Raw genomic sequence first — 16,447 nt, 5'->3', positions numbered from 1 at the left:
AACAGAAAGCCCCGATTGTAATCCCATTGAAATGGTCTATGATGAAGTGGACAGACGTATCAGGGAATTTAATATATCCAGCAAGGAACATCTCTGGAATATTGATTGTAATCCCATTGAAATGGTCTATGATGAAGTGGACAGATGTATCAGGGAAGTTAATATATCCAGCAAGGGACATCTCTGGAATATTGATTGTAATCCCATTGAAATGGTCTATGATGAAGTGGACAGACGTATCAGGGAAGTTAATATATCCAGCAAGGAACATCTCTGGAATATTGTTAACTATGTATGAAATCATATAGATTAACGATACCTACAAAAACTAATTGACCGCATGCCTCGAGTTTGTGAGGCAGTCATTAAATCCAAAAGAGGATACTTTGATGAAAGTAAAATATAATGATTGTGACTGTATTATATATGTGTAAGTTAATATAATTATCTTTTGTGAGAAATAACGTTTGATTTGTGTTGTAAATCTGAAATACCAGGGTATATTGAAATTAATGAGCGGTAGTGTGGCTCTGAGCTTGCATTCAGGAGATGGTGAGTTGGAATCGCACCGTTGGCAGCCCTTAAGATAGTTTTCTGTGGTTTTCCATTTTCACACCAGGCAAAGGCAGGGTCTCTACCTTAATTAAGCCTACAGCCTCTTCCTTCCCAATCCTAACCCTCACCTGTACTTTCATCGCCAAAAACCTTTGATGTGTTTGTGCAGTGGTAAACCTCTAGCAATAAATAAAATGGAGAAATGTTAACAGTGCAGAGGGAAGATAGAACCATTGAAGACTGAAAAATGAACTGAGACTAGAAAGGGGCAGAGCAATAGAAAATTAAATGTAATATGTTACATGATAACGACACTCCAGAATTTGACAGATAAGATACTATATATACCAGAGGGAACTATGATGGAAAAAAATATAATGGAATTCAGATTCAGGAAATACGACCCAGCAGGGAGGATAGTCGGTGAACAGACCAAAGTTAAAGTTGTCTAGGAGAAATACATAAAATTTTTCAGTCTTTCAAACTAATTATGACACCTATAATGCTATAACATACCTGTAAAACCACCACACACAACACAATCCTCCACTACAAAAACACGCAGTTACCCACACCCTCGTCAGAGGGTCTGTCTTACGAGGGCTGCACCAGGAGAGCCGAAGATGTTCTTGTATACTCCCAGCAACAAAAGCCATACTATAAAATACCTGTAAAAAAAATGAGGCGCTAGAAGTGTCTGGGGAGATGAGGGAGAGATGCACTCCTCGCCGTCCTGACTGGTAGGCTGTGCAGCAAGCGGGTGGGGCCACTAACTCAGTGATGTTACTTACGGCTGGGGCCAGGCAAACTTGCTTCTCTCAAGATTTTACTATAAAATGGCAGACACTGTCACAGTATGTTGAAACATTAGGTTCTCTTAGTATTCGAGCAAGATTTGATACAGATGACTACTTGCTGGTGGCAGATGGAGGAGCAGAAAAAAGCTGGCAACTTATTGTATGGAAGATATTAAAGACACTATTGAATGATTGAAATTCTACTGTACATGTATGTTATTTTTTAGTTATTTTATAAGCTTTATGCAGTTTATGAATGGTCTTCTTTTTCTAGATGTCTATCAAAAATGTTGAACGAAACATCAATGAAATGCTACAATACCAGCATCATTCCAGAGGGCGTGAGGCTCGTGACTATAATTTACTGTTGGATAACAATCGCTATGTCCAGAATTGGTCTGTGATCCAGATTTTGGTGATAACATGTACAACAGGATTACAAGTCTACTTTGTAAGGAAATTATTTGAGATAAAGAACGTTGGTGGAAGGTATCGGCCATAATGTTAGTTTGGTAATCGGCTTTACAGAATTCCCTATATCCCAATTTTTTTTCGTATTATTTGAAAACAACAGTGATTATACTATTTTGTGTGTATATCATGGAATCAATTTGCAGTTCATTATAACATCACAGCCTTTCAATGAAGTTTTATAAATTGAGATTTATAAATTTTTTAAATTTTTATTTTGTGGAGGTAGTGAATGTATCTTGAAAGCTGGAATAATTTTGAAGAAAAAAGGGCGTTATTGTACTGTTCATTTCATAATAGCATCATATGAAGACTTCAATAAAGTGTGCCTTCATTATTGTACCTATTGGCCTGACAAGTGTTTTACGGTACTTTCTACTTATGTGTTGCATTTATACATCTTGCATATATGATTGGTGTTTCCAGGAAGGGAACTAAGGGAAGTGCAGATATCTGTTAGAAACAATGGATCAAGAAAAGGCTAGATAAACAGTTGATAGGGTATCTGCCACCTGGAGATCAGTGGTGATTGAATCCCATTCTTCTGTTTGGATTTCAGGAAGGCAATAAGGAGGAGAAAGATGGAATATAGGAAAAACTCCTAGGTTGTCATTCCACATTGCTGGGGGTTCCTCTGTTCTTTGTTGTTCTTTTATCTAGGAATGAACATGGAACTTGATAACACTGTTTTGTTGCAGAAAATAACCGATAATTATTTATAGCATAACCGAGAAAGGGTGCAAATTTAAATATAAAGTTAGGTTTGTTTCAAGTAGTTTCATTTTATTTAAGATTTGTGTTCATTAAAGAGAAACATATCTAAACAAAACTAACATTCCAAGCCACTTTATTGAAAGGCCATATAAAGTTGATTCCAAATTTGTGTTAGTAATTTTTGCAGTGTACATGTTACTAGTACTTTCTAGCACATACAACTCCTCATCCCATTGACCCTGAATTGTATTGTTCTCTGTTTTAATTCCTGCTACTAATTTGCTGTTAGGTTTTTGTTATGTAACCTACTAACTGCTATCTTTTAGCAAGGATATGATAGTTCGTTCTACACCTAAGAACATCTTTTGGAAATTGAACCTTTTCTAAGGGTTTTACACCAGCGGGAGATTCTGATGTATAACTCATATAAGGTAGTATTGTTATGTCCTTTCCTCTCCTCAGTTGTTCTCTGTTAAACATTAGTTCGCAGTTGAAATAAAGAGAGTAATGCCACCTGAAAAATCAGTTGATTGTGCTGCAGGCAAGAACTACCCTCCCTGCATGTGAACCCTCTGCTACTTCTTGTTTGCATTCCAAAAGAACTTGAACTCCCATTTATCCTATAAAGATGAACCCAGAAGAAATTATTCAGAACTATTTTACTTGAATTGCTGTTCAAGAATTTTGACTTCCATGCTTACAGCGCATTCCAATTGTGATAGCAGTATTAATGGTAGTATTTCAAATTCATCTTGAACTCTCATGCACTGGCCTTGGTCTTGTGCACTTAGGCATTATTGGTCTTTGGTATGCTGCAACATCATTAAACATACTGTTACATGTCGGCAGGGTAATTAAATGAACACAAAACTGGTAGCGTTGAACTTCTGAAACTACTTGACTACTTATACACTAACACACGGGCATACCTGGACCACAGCTTACATGACACAGTACAGAACACACAATTACACAGTTCGCACTCTCTCTCAGTTCTCAGTGTTCAATCACTCAATTCACACTCGGTCTTCATTCACGAACACTTACAATCTCACTCTGTCCCACGGTTACTCTCGCTGCCAGTGTCACAGTTCACAGACCCCATACGACAGTCTCACAGTTCAGTATGACATATGCTTCCTGTAACTTCGTTCACTGTCCCATGCTGATACCCAGTGATTTCTACCATGCTGCACCAGAGATACGACGCTTGCTCCAGCAGCTCGTCCCAGAGACTCAACTGCACGGTAAGAGACAGGCACAACAAGCACTCATTTCTACGGACAGAACACTCTACAGACTTCATCCTCAACTTCAGGCTGTCAACGTTCATGGTGTCACTCACTCACAGTAAACTCTCCCCTCCAACTGGACTGAACTGAACCACCGTACTGGACTGGACTGAACTGAACCCACACACTGGACTGAACAGAGCCCAATGCTGGCAAGTCTTGCGTGTCTTATATAGTCAGGTGCCCTTCGAGATACATCGGGCACTAGAAGCCTCTGGAGACAGAAGGCTCTCGGTTCAACAGTCCTCATACTTTCTGCACCACTCAAGACCTTCAGCAACATAGCGGCCACTGAAGGATCTGACCAATACGCGCTGGCTCTCTCTCGATTGACTCGCTGTGTTGTGATGTCACGCATGGCGAGGCCAGATTGAATCTGTCTCCCTCTGATCTTGCTGCACAAAATGGCAAACATACCACAATGTGATTGTTTCCTTACTTATTATTTGTACCAAGCATGCATCCTCATATTTTCATCTATTCATTTATGTTTATATTAATAAATTGTCATGATATTCATAAGATTAGATCATTATCTCCATTCCTGGGTGGTAGAGTCAAGACACAAGGATTTACTTTTAACTCATCACAAATATGTTCAACCATAAGTTTAAACCTTCTGATTATCTCTTGATGAAATTATCTGAAAATTATTCACTGCCAAAATAAAGAGCATAATTTTTTATATAGATGTGCAGAAACTACGTTCTATTTTCCTTCTGCCAAGATTACACATCTTCATGAAAATTGTGAAAAATTCACTTCCCATAATTGCTGCCCAAACATTTCATGTGGTCTATTTGCCAAGTTGTATCAGTTACAGTAGATAGCCTGGATGTTATAAACCCTTCGACATCAATGGTTTGCGTCTACAGTACTACTGTTTTTATATTATAGTCAATAGGAATCGGGAACCTGCAAGTGGTCGGTTGTCTGTTCAGATTATTCTCTCTCTTTTTGATTGGTGAACGATTAGCACAGTTATAGGACTTAGTGATGCAGTATACATCAAAGTGTATAATAATATGTATTCTATCTCCAAATAATCATCATCAATGTTACCACACTTGAAAATACATGTAGCTTGCACATGCACACACACCCACACACAAACGAAAGTTGGTAGTCTATTAGTCATCCTAATCTAAACTACGAAGTATTTTATTTATGTAAGGTAAATTATTAAATTTTCCTAACAAGTTCTAATATTTGGAAGCATTGCAGTATTAGGCTAATTGGCTTAATAGCAGTAAAAACTGTTGAGTCAGTCATTATTACAGGTGAAGAGTTAAACTTAGTTGGGACACTGCATCCCATGATATCTGTGAAATTAAACAACATTGAGTGTGATCAGTGTTTAGAAAGTGATAATAATGCTGGCTAGAGGTACCAAGCGAGTTGGCTATGCTGTTAAGGTCACATAGCTGTGAGCTTGCATTCTGGAGATGATGGGTTCCAATTCCACCATCTGCAGCCCTGAAGATTGTTTTTTGAGTTTTCCCATTTTCATACCAGGCAGATTGGATCGGTCTCCCTCCGATTTTGCTGCACAAAATGGTAAACATACCACAATGTGATTGTTGTACCTTAATTAAAGCTATGGCAACTACCTCCCCAATCCTAGCCTTTACCCATCGTTCTGACACCAAAAATCTTCAGTGTGTTAGTGTGACTTTAAAACCACTAGCAAAATAAAAAAAGGAACTGGTCTACTCACCACTACCACTAAAAAACCTTGAGTTTTAGGATACCTGCAAGCTTCACCTAGAGACTTGAAATGGCTGTAAGCATTAGGTGTCATGTGAAGGGAAATAGAGGTGATAAAAGCCACCCTTTTCGCTGCTTATATTTGCTGAGTGTTGAAAGTGTAATTTAATCTTGGGTTGATATCCTACATATAATGTTTCTGAACACCGTATCTTCACATCCCTGACAGACACAAAATCCTCATGTTTCGTACCCAACCCCAATATTCTTCATCAATGATGCTCATAGAAAGGAAGGAGAATCCATGTTATGCTGTATACTACAGAGTGAACACACAAGTTGGGATTGCAACTTATAAAACTTGCCATATTTGAGTCTTGGTCCAGATTATTTCATCCCAACTGAAATTGTATTAGGAAAAGGCAGAAAGCAATCCTTTAACCCATGCGTTCGATTAAGAATCCTGGGCCTATTAAAAGGATTTCTGCATGCAAGATGGTCTGCAGGTATTGGAGTGCGCATTGGTTAATGTAATGTCTCTTCAGCCATATTGCTCATGTTTCTTAATTGGGTTTGCTGCCTTTCATATAAAACAGACTGAGAGACTCAAAATCTTTGTATGAGTCAAGTAATAATATGTATTCACATTCATGAAATGTAAAAGGGGTGGAATGGTTAGCACATTTGCTTAGTTGCTAGCCTTGCACTCAGTCAACCAAGATTTGAGTTCCAGTGAATATTGGATTGACCACATAGCACCAGGAAGGTCATCCGGCCAAAACCCTAATGAGCCAGGGTGGCTCCACCGACCCCAGACATAACTGGGATAAGCTGGAGGAAGTTTTTATTAAATGTGCAAGAACTAATATACTGAAGTTCATAGATCATTCTTGTCAGAGGTACCAATTTTCGCTCTTACTACATTTCATTTGCCCAGAACATTTTTATTTTCAATTAAGTTCTTTGAACACTACTTGTTATAATCATTGCTTAAGGTTTCCACTTATTATTATAATTTTAATTATTATTATTATTATTATTATTATTATTATTATTATTATTATTATTATTATTATTATTATTCCATTCCCTTTTCCAGTTTCTCTCTGGGTTGGGTAGTGTACCAAAGCCCTTCACCTTGCTCAATCTTTCCATCACTCCTCTTCTAGCACTATATTGCTGTCGATTGCTTTAGTTTCAGTACATTCCATTACAGAGCTCCACCATCTCATTCTAGCCCATCCCTAGACCTCTTTGTAGTCACTGTATCCATGAATGTTCTTTTTGGCATTCACGTCCATGTCTATACCATTACAGTCTTGCTATGTCAGTCTCTTCTTGAAGTTAACAAACTCCCACTCTTCTCCTTATTTCATCTCTTATTCTATCTAGTCTTTTGTCTTTCCCTGTATGCTCCTCAGAAACCTCATTTAAGCTGCTTGGATCTTATTAACAGTAAAAACTGTAAGTCAGCCATTATCAGAAGTGAAAAGTTGAAGATAGTTGAAACTCTGCATCCTATGATATCTTTGAAGTTAAACTACATTGAGTGTGATCAGTGCTTTAAAAGTGACTATGGTGCTGGTTAGTGTTCAACGTAGAGTTATTTCCCATTGGATACATTCGTTCTCTCTGTTCCGTCTACTAGTATTGCTTTTTCAAAGAGGTTTCCTAAGTATGCTTAACCAACTAATATTTTGTTATTTTGCTGTCAAATACTATTTCCATGACTCATGTGCTTCATATCCTCCTTGTTGGAGATTAATGACCAAGTCTTGTCTATCTTGTGTCAGAACAGAGGTGTTGCTCACTCTCAGATCTAAAACAGAATGTACGGTATGTACTTAAAAAAAAAAAGCATAGTGTACATCATTACAAAATATAAATAAGAATGGCATCATACAGCTTAAGGAATATTTTCTCTCTTTCAGGAACAGAGGTTGAGCTAAAATTTGTGTTTGTTAATGTTTCTTAGTGTATTCTGAGGTGATAAATCACTACTACATTTCCGATTCCTTAACTTTTATTATTGCATGACTTGGAAATACAGTACTACTATAATTGAGATTCCATGTATTGAACTTCTTTGGTAGTTATATGCTTGTTTCACACTTAAGGCTCAGTTTTTAAGACTCAGCACATGCAAGTCGTGAGGTGCGAGGCCTGTGCAGCGGCCCAATTACCAGTAAACGAAGATAACTTTTTGGTTCAGTTATATTACTATCTTGATAAGAGTTCTAAGAGGCAAACCACATTGAAAGTATACCAGACTCTTTGTGGCTCAAAGGGTCACAAAATGTTGAAGCATGTCAGTACCCATTAGCTCTCGCTTCTTCAGTCTATTAACAGAGTTCTTGAGCAGTGGGAAGCTTTGATACTCATATTTTGTAGTGAGTCCTACCATAAAATGAGATTCCATGTATTGGACTCCTTTGGTAGTCATTTGCTTGTTTCACCATTGTTGTTGTTTGAGTCATCAGTCCATAGACTGGTTTGATACAGCTCGCCATGCCACCCTATCCTGTGCTAACCTTTTCATTTCTACTTAACTACTGCATCCTACATCTGCTTGTCATATTCATACCTTGGTCTACACCTACCGTTCTTACCACCTACACTTCCTTCAAAAACCAACTGAAGAAGTCCTGGATGTCTCATGATGTGTCCTATCATTCTATCCCTTCTTCTCGTCAAATTTAGCCAAATCGATCTCCTCTCCCCAATTCGATTCAGTATCTCTTCATTTGTGATTCGATCTATCCATCTCACCTTCAGCATTCTTCTGTAACACCACATTTCAAAAGCTTCTATTCTCTTTCTTTCTGAGCTAGTTATCGTCCATGTTTCACTTCCATGCAATGCCATGCTCCACACAAAAGTCTTCAAAAACATCTTTCTAATTCCTATATCAATGTTTGAAGTGAGCAAATTTCTTTTCTTAAGAAAGCTCTTCCTTGCTTGTGCTAGTCTGCATTTTATGTCCTCCTTACTTCTGCCATCGTCTGTTATTTTACTACCCAAGTAACAATATTCATCTACTTCCTTTAAGACTTCATTTCCTAATCTAATATTTCCTGCATCACCTGCCTTCGTTCGACTGCACTCCATTACTTTTGTTTTGGACTTATTTATTTTCATCTTGTACTCCTTACCCAAGACTTCGTCCATACCATTCAGCAGCTTCTCAAGATCTTCTGCAGTCTCAGATAAAATAACAATATCATCGGCAAATCTCAAGGTTTTGGTTTCCTTTACTGCCTGTTCTATGTAAACATTGAAGAGGAGGGGGACAAACTGCAGCCTTGCCTCACTCCTTTCTGGATTGCTGCTTCTTTTTCAAAGCCCTCGATTCTTATCACTGCAGACTGATTTTTATACAGATGGTAGATAATTCTTCGTTCTTGGTATCTGATCCCAATCACCTTCACCATTAAAGCTTGGTTTTTAAGACTTGGCACATGTGAAATGTGAGGTGCGAGGCCTGCGCAGCAGCCCAATTACCAGTAAATGAAGAGAACTTTTTGGTTCAGTTATATTACTATCTGTAAAAATTTTCTTGCAGGACCCATGTACAAAACTATTTTGCTATTTTCTTCAGAGAACATTTCCTGTCTTTAACTCGCTGAATTTATTTCTGCAACAAGATGCTCCAGACATACATCTTCTTATTCGAAAAAAGGAAATACCAGAAAGGCAATGACAACTTGGTAATTGGAGCAAAAGCTAGGGCATAGCCATACTTGAAAGAGAACTACTATGATGAACAGATGTTTTATAATTCTGTAAGAGAATTTTATGTGACAGCTTGCAATTGCATGATCAGAAAATTTCCCCCTTGATGAATTTCTTCAGCATGCCAAAGTTGTAGAAATCTCTCTTAGAATGGAGATTTCCTATTCATCCCTTCAATATTTTATTTGAACGTTCCTAAGTTTGGTCAAGGAAACTGAACATGACAAACTTGAAAAGGAATTTGCAGGTTACCAGTGTGATACTTTCCTTAAATATATTGTAAATGGGCCTAAAATTGATGTAAACTGGGGCAACATTGCAGAGCTTAAAAATGAAAGTGGACAGATGAAGTAAAAAACCTAAAGTAATGTTGTATTTGCAGTATTAAGGGTACCTCACAGTAACTCTCCCACAGAAAGAGTATTCAGTGTTATTAAGAAAAATCAGACAGAATTCAAGCCTATTACCAGGCGAGTTGGCTGTGTGGTTAGGGGTGCGCAGTTGTGAGCTTGCACCCGGGAGATAGTGGGTTTGAACCCCACTGTCGGCAGCCCTGAAGATGATTTTCCGTGGTTTCCCATTTTCACACCAGGCTGTAGCTTAATTAAGGCCACAGCTGCTTCCTTCCCACTCCTAGCCATTTCCTTTCCCATCATTGCCATACAACCTATCTGTGTTGGTGCAACGTAAAGCATATTTTAAAAAACATCAAACACATGTACATTGGAATCACTTATCGGTGAGAAGACTAAAATGTCGTCACAGGGGAAAGTATGCTTCAGGAAAACCTACTCTGAAAAGCACTTGCTGGGTTTAAAACAAGCTACAAAGAACTTATCACAGAATTAACAGTTTGTGTGCAAATGTTATTATTTAAGCATCATCACCATCATTTCCCGTTGTCCAGCTGTAGCCAGGTAGGGACAAACCATCATAGTCGGCTCTTCTCTATTCTATCATTTATTTTTTCCACTCCAATGTCTTTCTGGATTTTCTCATTCCTTATTTTAAGAATATTATTATATATTATTTTAGAATAGATTGCTGTCATGAAGGGCAAAGGGCATTTCATTTCTGAGATAGCCTGGGCATGCTGTAGATTTGACTCTGTTTTTTATTGGGGAGGAGGGATTGAGTTAATTGTGGGATTTCATGAAAGATGCATGCATTATTAAAGAAGATATTAGCAAGGACCCGAGTGACAGAAGTGGAAAAACCATCTCACTCAGTGAATTCATACTTGTTTAATCCATTTCTCATCCATTTTATTAGTAAAACTCATCTTGACGCGTGGCGCAGAACAGAAATCACTTGTTGAAGCCTTGCACCTCTCACAAATCGGGCGGGATGAATTTGTGCGAGGTGACGTAGTAAGGTATCTCTCACAAGCTATGCAGACCGCTCACTGCACAACTTCAAAATCCACTCACTGTTGCTCCTGTTGTTTGAATTTGTGTGAGACAGTTACGCATCTCTCATGCATCGAGTCTTAAAGAATCAAGCCTTTATACAATTCTAGAAATAAACTAACCTTGTGTATTTATATAGTGAATGTTTTTATTTGACTTGTACATACAAATCTTTATTAAAATGCTCCATTGATGATAATGGGATAAACTGTGAAAATTGAAACCTGGAAATAAAAGGAACAACTGTAAGAGAAATTAGTAAGAATAATAGAGGTCTCTGTGGAATTATATGTTAGTGGCAAGACAAACTTGTTTTATATCTGGGAGTGATGTTCACCTATATTCTTTTTCCTGTTCTGTGGCTTAATTTAAGTGACTGTTCATTGACATGTTGTTTCTTTTAATTTTTGTGATAAGTAATGACAAATTAAAGTTAGTTGCATGTTTTCTTTTACCACTGTATTTTAATACCAGTATTTAGAACATCTATTAAAGTTTTTGAACTATGCATAAAGTTATTAAATGTTCAACTCTGTAGATAAAATCTAAATACCATGTTTCCTTGGAAGTACAGAGCTTCTCAGCTCATGTAACTCACAGTGCAATAGACTGAGATTTTCTTTTATTAAATTATTAAATTGTGAGGGCTGTGATGTAATGTAGCATATCTGTTGTGTTTATCTCAAGGAAACTTGGAAAGAGTTGCAGTTGTTGCATATTTCAAAAATTATTTTGTAGGTGTGCTACCAGATAGAAATATGATTTATTATTTTGTTTTCAAGAAGTCCAGAAGTGATTTATAAAACAGTATTGAAGATATTGTGCAAATTATTCAGTTAAAAACATGAGTGTGTATGGTATGTACTATGGTTTATTGTTGAATTTCAGCTAGTTTGTATGTTTCATTTATTTCATTAATATTTAGATTGACATGTAATTCATTAATTGAGTTTCTGTGCAAAAGTCTGATGTTGTAGAATTAGCATCAATGTATGTATATTTTTTTCTCTAATTAGTACAAATTACATTATGGATGAATACCTGTATATTTGCTGTAAGTTCTCTTTTGAGCAGATTTCTCCTGTTTCAAATAACATTGCTAAGGTTTTTAACTTTTAACGTAGCTTACCATGATTTGTGGTGTTCAATGATTTTTAAGTCATCTATGTTAAATGCTGTATGAATGGGTCTATTGAATCAGTCTGCATTGTAAGGAAACCAAGGTTGTGGGAAAGTTTATGTTGCATTGTTCATATAATTCAGAAATGTTTTGTTATATTGATATTTTAGAAAATTTTACTTTTTTTTTCATGGGAATAAAAAAATAATTTTTAAAAAGTAAATTGTGTTCACGAGAATGTTAATGTAAGACATAGTTCTGTAAGCTTCCAAATGATGACATTTTATAAAAACATGTATTTTGTAAACTTGAAAATGTATTTTTTAATAAACTAAAGAGTAGTTTGTAAAGAAGACTTCTTTGAATTCGTATTGTGTAAAGAATGATATAAATAACATTTAAGGTTAATATTTGTAAGCATGGCTAAGCCAGACTCTTCTCTCACATTAAGGAAGAATATTGAAATGTCCGCAATAAATGCATACTTTTTTTATTACTTTCCTTCCCAGTGTACAATTTAAAAAATATCAGATTGATTTATGGCAAACGGTAGAAATCTGAATGAATTATTGTACTCTGCTACTAAATCATCATTTTAAATGTTCTGTATGGTTACTGTAAATAGGAGTGGTTATTTTCTCCATACTTACATTTTAGCTAGAGAGATGCAATTGTTTTGTTTTCTTCCTCTTCTTTTTCTTCATTTTGCTCTCTAAATATCTGCACAGAAACTTTATAATGGAAATCATAAAATTCATCCACTGAGCCCAGAAAACATTTGAGGCCAGATTCAATGGATAAAAATGAAATGGCGTATAGCTTTTTGTGCCAGGAGTGTCAGACGGCTTGTTTGGATCGCAAAGTGCAGTTCTGTAGATTTGACACCCGCAGGCGACCTGCACGTCATGATGAAGATGAAATGATGATGAAGACGATACATACACCCAGCCCCCATGCCAGCGGAATTAACCAAATTCCTGATCCTGCCGGGAATCGTACCTAGGAGGGGTGTGACCAAAGGCAAGCACGATAACCATTTAGCCATGGAGCCGGACCAGATTTAATGGAAATGTTGATGTGTTTAAGCTTTGGCACTTTTTCTGTGTAGCAGCTCTCTGTTCTTGGGATACATGCAGCTTCAGTATAGTAGCAAATTGTACAGTCATATTGAATGAATGGTTTAAAAAAAAAAAAAAAAAAAAAAAAAAAATTGAGATTTCTTCAACATAGTGCATCATTGTAATCTACAGTCTTCACACAACACATTAAGTTATTGCTACTTCATTAGTTTCAATTCCATGAGCACAGGTAGTTCTTACAAAATGGCTCACAGTGATATTTAATTTTGCAATGTACTTAATTACTCGTTAATGTGCTGCTGATGAAATTCACCAGCAACTTCAGCGTTATATAGATTAATGGAACTGAGCAAGTGGCTGTGCGATTTGGGTCAAGTAGCCGTGAGCTTGCATTCGGGAGATGAGGACTTGAACCCCACTATTAGCAGCCCTGAAGATGGTTTCCCATTTCCACACCAGGCTGTACCTTAATCAAGACTACGGTCACTTCCTTCCCACTCCTAGCCCTTTCCTATCCAATCATCACCATAAGACCTATCTGTGCCAGTGAGACGTAAGGCAAATTGGAAAAAAAAAAAAAAAGATTGGTATAACATTTCAAATTTGAAAGCATTCATAAACAAGATCAGCCTCGCAGCGGTTGCCTCCACTGAAAACACCATGGAAAGGGTTGACATCATCATTAATGAAGACAGAAAGGTCATTGTGTATACAAATGCGGCAAAACTTTCAGAACACAGTGCAGTACACAAAATGATGGCATAATTCCATAATAACAATACTGATTCATGAAAAAACTGTTGCTCATTAGTTTCAATACAACCCTTGTATGTGCATCGAATCTACTCTTTTATTTTCCTAGTTATTTGAACTTTGTGCAGTCAGGTATTGTCCATTTAAAATGCAGCTCTTACGTGCTGCACTGTCATGCTATGAGGAGCAATGCAGGAAAGTGTAAGACTTCAGTAACTTAGCTCCACAGAGCAAGTTGGCTATGCAGTACAGGACCTGTAGCTCTACACTCATATTCAACCACCAGCAGGCCTGAAGATGGTTTCCCATTTCATTCCTAGGCAAATGTTGGGGCTGTATCTTAAGACCTCAGCTGCTGTTTTCCATCCCAGCATATGTACTTGTTAATGAGATACTAAACTGCTAGCAGGAAAAAACCTGCATCAGACTAACTCTTACAATATTACAAGTGATAAACTAATTATAGTTACCAACCTGCATCATGACTTACTGTGCAGATGCACATTTCAACAATTAAGACATGATACTCCAATCTCAGGTTTTGACAGTACATACACTCGGATGTCATTTCTGGTTTGAGAATAATAAGGTTCATCACTCGACACAATACATCAACATCCTCCAAGTGAAGATTATTATTAATGTTCTGGCTTTACTACATTTACTGTTTTCTGTGATGCTGGGGAGCCAGAAATGTTATCCTGCAGAAGTTCTATAATGTGTGGATAAATCTACTGACACAAAGGTTGATGTACTGGGAGAGGCACCAAAAAGTTGCCGGCACTTTAAGCCGGTGCTGCTGCAAGATGCTTGCTTTGTTCCTGAGTGGCGGGATAGAGTGCATGGTCAGGCAATGCAGCGAGCTTTGTTAGCAGTAAACATATGGAATGAATGTTTGGTTTACAAGTGGAGTTCTTGTTGAACGCATGTTATTAGTGTTACATTCATACACTTGTTGTTGAATGTTATGGTGATGCCTCTATGGATCAGTGGTAGAGTGTTGGCCTGCGGATCTCAAGATAGCGGGTTCAAACCCGGCAGAGGTAGTCGGATTTTTAAATGCCAGATAAAAGTCCATTCAACACTTCATGTCGTGGAATGTCGGCATGTAAAAGATCTCTGGTGACACATTTGGTGTTTACCCGACAAAATTCATTAAATCTCAGCCACAGACACCCAAGAGAGATTCAGTTTACTCTATCTGCCATCTAGTAGGCCTGGAGTAAAACGGAAAGTTGAAATTGCCAAGCATACAGCCAGATGGCGTCAAATTAAAATTTCTGCACACGGTAGCTGAGGCCATACGATTATTATTAGTATGGTGATGTATAGTATTGAACAACTTATATTTCTAGTCGATGCATTTCTCTCAAAGAAAAAATGATATGACAGAACCAGTCTCAAATTTCTCTGTCAGTTTAAGTGTTTGTGTTTTTTATTTATGGGAAATTTTAAAACAAAATGTGTACAAGAACAGTTCATGTACTCTTGAAGCCTGTTATAATGAAATCAACTGACTGAGACAAGAAATTTCAGAGGTGGCAATACAACTGTTTTGGAATTTTTTATGCCAGTGCAACATTTGTATCAGGAACAGTGGACATCACTATTTATCAATCAATCAATACTGATCTGCATTTAGGGCAGTCGCCCAGGTGGCAGATTCCCTATCTGTTGCTTTCCTAGCCTTTTCCGAAATGATTTCAAAGAAATTGGAAATTTATTGAACATCTCCCTTGGTAAGTTATTCCAATCCCTAACTCCCCTTCCTATAAATGAATATTTGCCCCAGTTTGTCCTCTTGAATTCCAACTTTATCTTCATATTGTGATCTTTCCTACTTTTATAGACGCCATTCAAACCTATTCGTCTACTAATGTCATTCCACGGCATCTCTCCGCTGACAGCTCGTAACATACCACTTAATTAAAAATAGGAGAGGATTTCCACCAATCAATACTTATTTATTGTATATATTAAATTACAGGACCGGTTTCGACCTCATTACCGGTCCTGTAATTTAATATATACAATAAATAAGTATTGATTGGTGGAAATCCTCTCCTATTTTTAATTGTGCAATTGTCAATACGGAAATGAAAATTATAGATTACGACATACCACTTAGTCGAGCAGCTCTTCTTCTTTCTCTCAATTCTTCCCAACCCAAACATTGCAACATTTTTGTAACGCTACTCTTTTGTCAGAAATCACCCAGAACAAATCGAGCTGCTTTTCTTTGGATTTTTTCCAGTTCTTGAATCAGGTAATCCTGGTGAGGGTCCCATACACTGGAACCATACTCTAGTTGGGGTCTTACCAGAGACTTATATGCACTCTCCTTTACATCCTTACTACAACCCCTAAACACCCTCATAACCATGTGCAGAGATCGGTACCCTTTATTTACAATCCCATTTATGTGATTACCCCAGTGAAGATCTTTCCTTATATTAACACCTAGATACTTACAATGATCCCCAAAAGGAACTTTCACCCCATCAACGCAGTAATTAAAACAGAGAGGACTTTTCCTATTTGTAAAACTCACAACCTGACTTTTAGCCCCGTTTATCAACATACCATTGCCTGCTGTCCATCTCACAATATTTTCGAGGTCACGTTGCAGTTGCTCACAATCTTGTAACTTATTTATCACTCTATAGAGAATAACATCATCCGCAAAAAGCCTTACCTCCGATTCCACTCCTTTACTCATATCATTTATATATATAAGAAAACATAAAGGTCCGATAACACTGCCCTGAGGAACTCCCCTCTCAACTATTACAGGGTCAGACAAAGCTTCACCTACTCC

General features: G+C 37.3%; 1 protein-coding gene across 2 annotated transcripts in view; it reads left to right on the top strand.

The window, feature by feature from the left end:
• loj (logjam) overlaps positions 1-16,447 on the top strand; it is a 125,920-nt gene that overhangs the window by 68,545 nt on the left and 40,928 nt on the right. Inside the window, exon 4 of one of the 2 annotated variants that reach the window (XM_067139533.2) lies at positions 1,627-12,150. The exons of the other annotated variant lie outside the window; for it this stretch is intronic. Within the exon in view, the coding sequence (XP_066995634.2) occupies positions 1,627-1,854 (228 nt within the window). The 3' untranslated portion in view covers positions 1,855-12,150. Of the gene's footprint in view, positions 1-1,626; positions 12,151-16,447 lie in introns of those variants that run through there. 2 annotated transcript variants of the gene reach the window in all.

The sequence above is a fragment of the Anabrus simplex genome, chromosome 2 (assembly GCF_040414725.1).
Source record: "Anabrus simplex isolate iqAnaSimp1 chromosome 2, ASM4041472v1, whole genome shotgun sequence".
NCBI classification, from domain to species: domain Eukaryota; kingdom Metazoa; phylum Arthropoda; class Insecta; order Orthoptera; family Tettigoniidae; genus Anabrus; species Anabrus simplex.
Note: the sequence above shows the minus strand (reverse complement) of the source record. Positions and strands in the feature narration are given on the sequence as shown.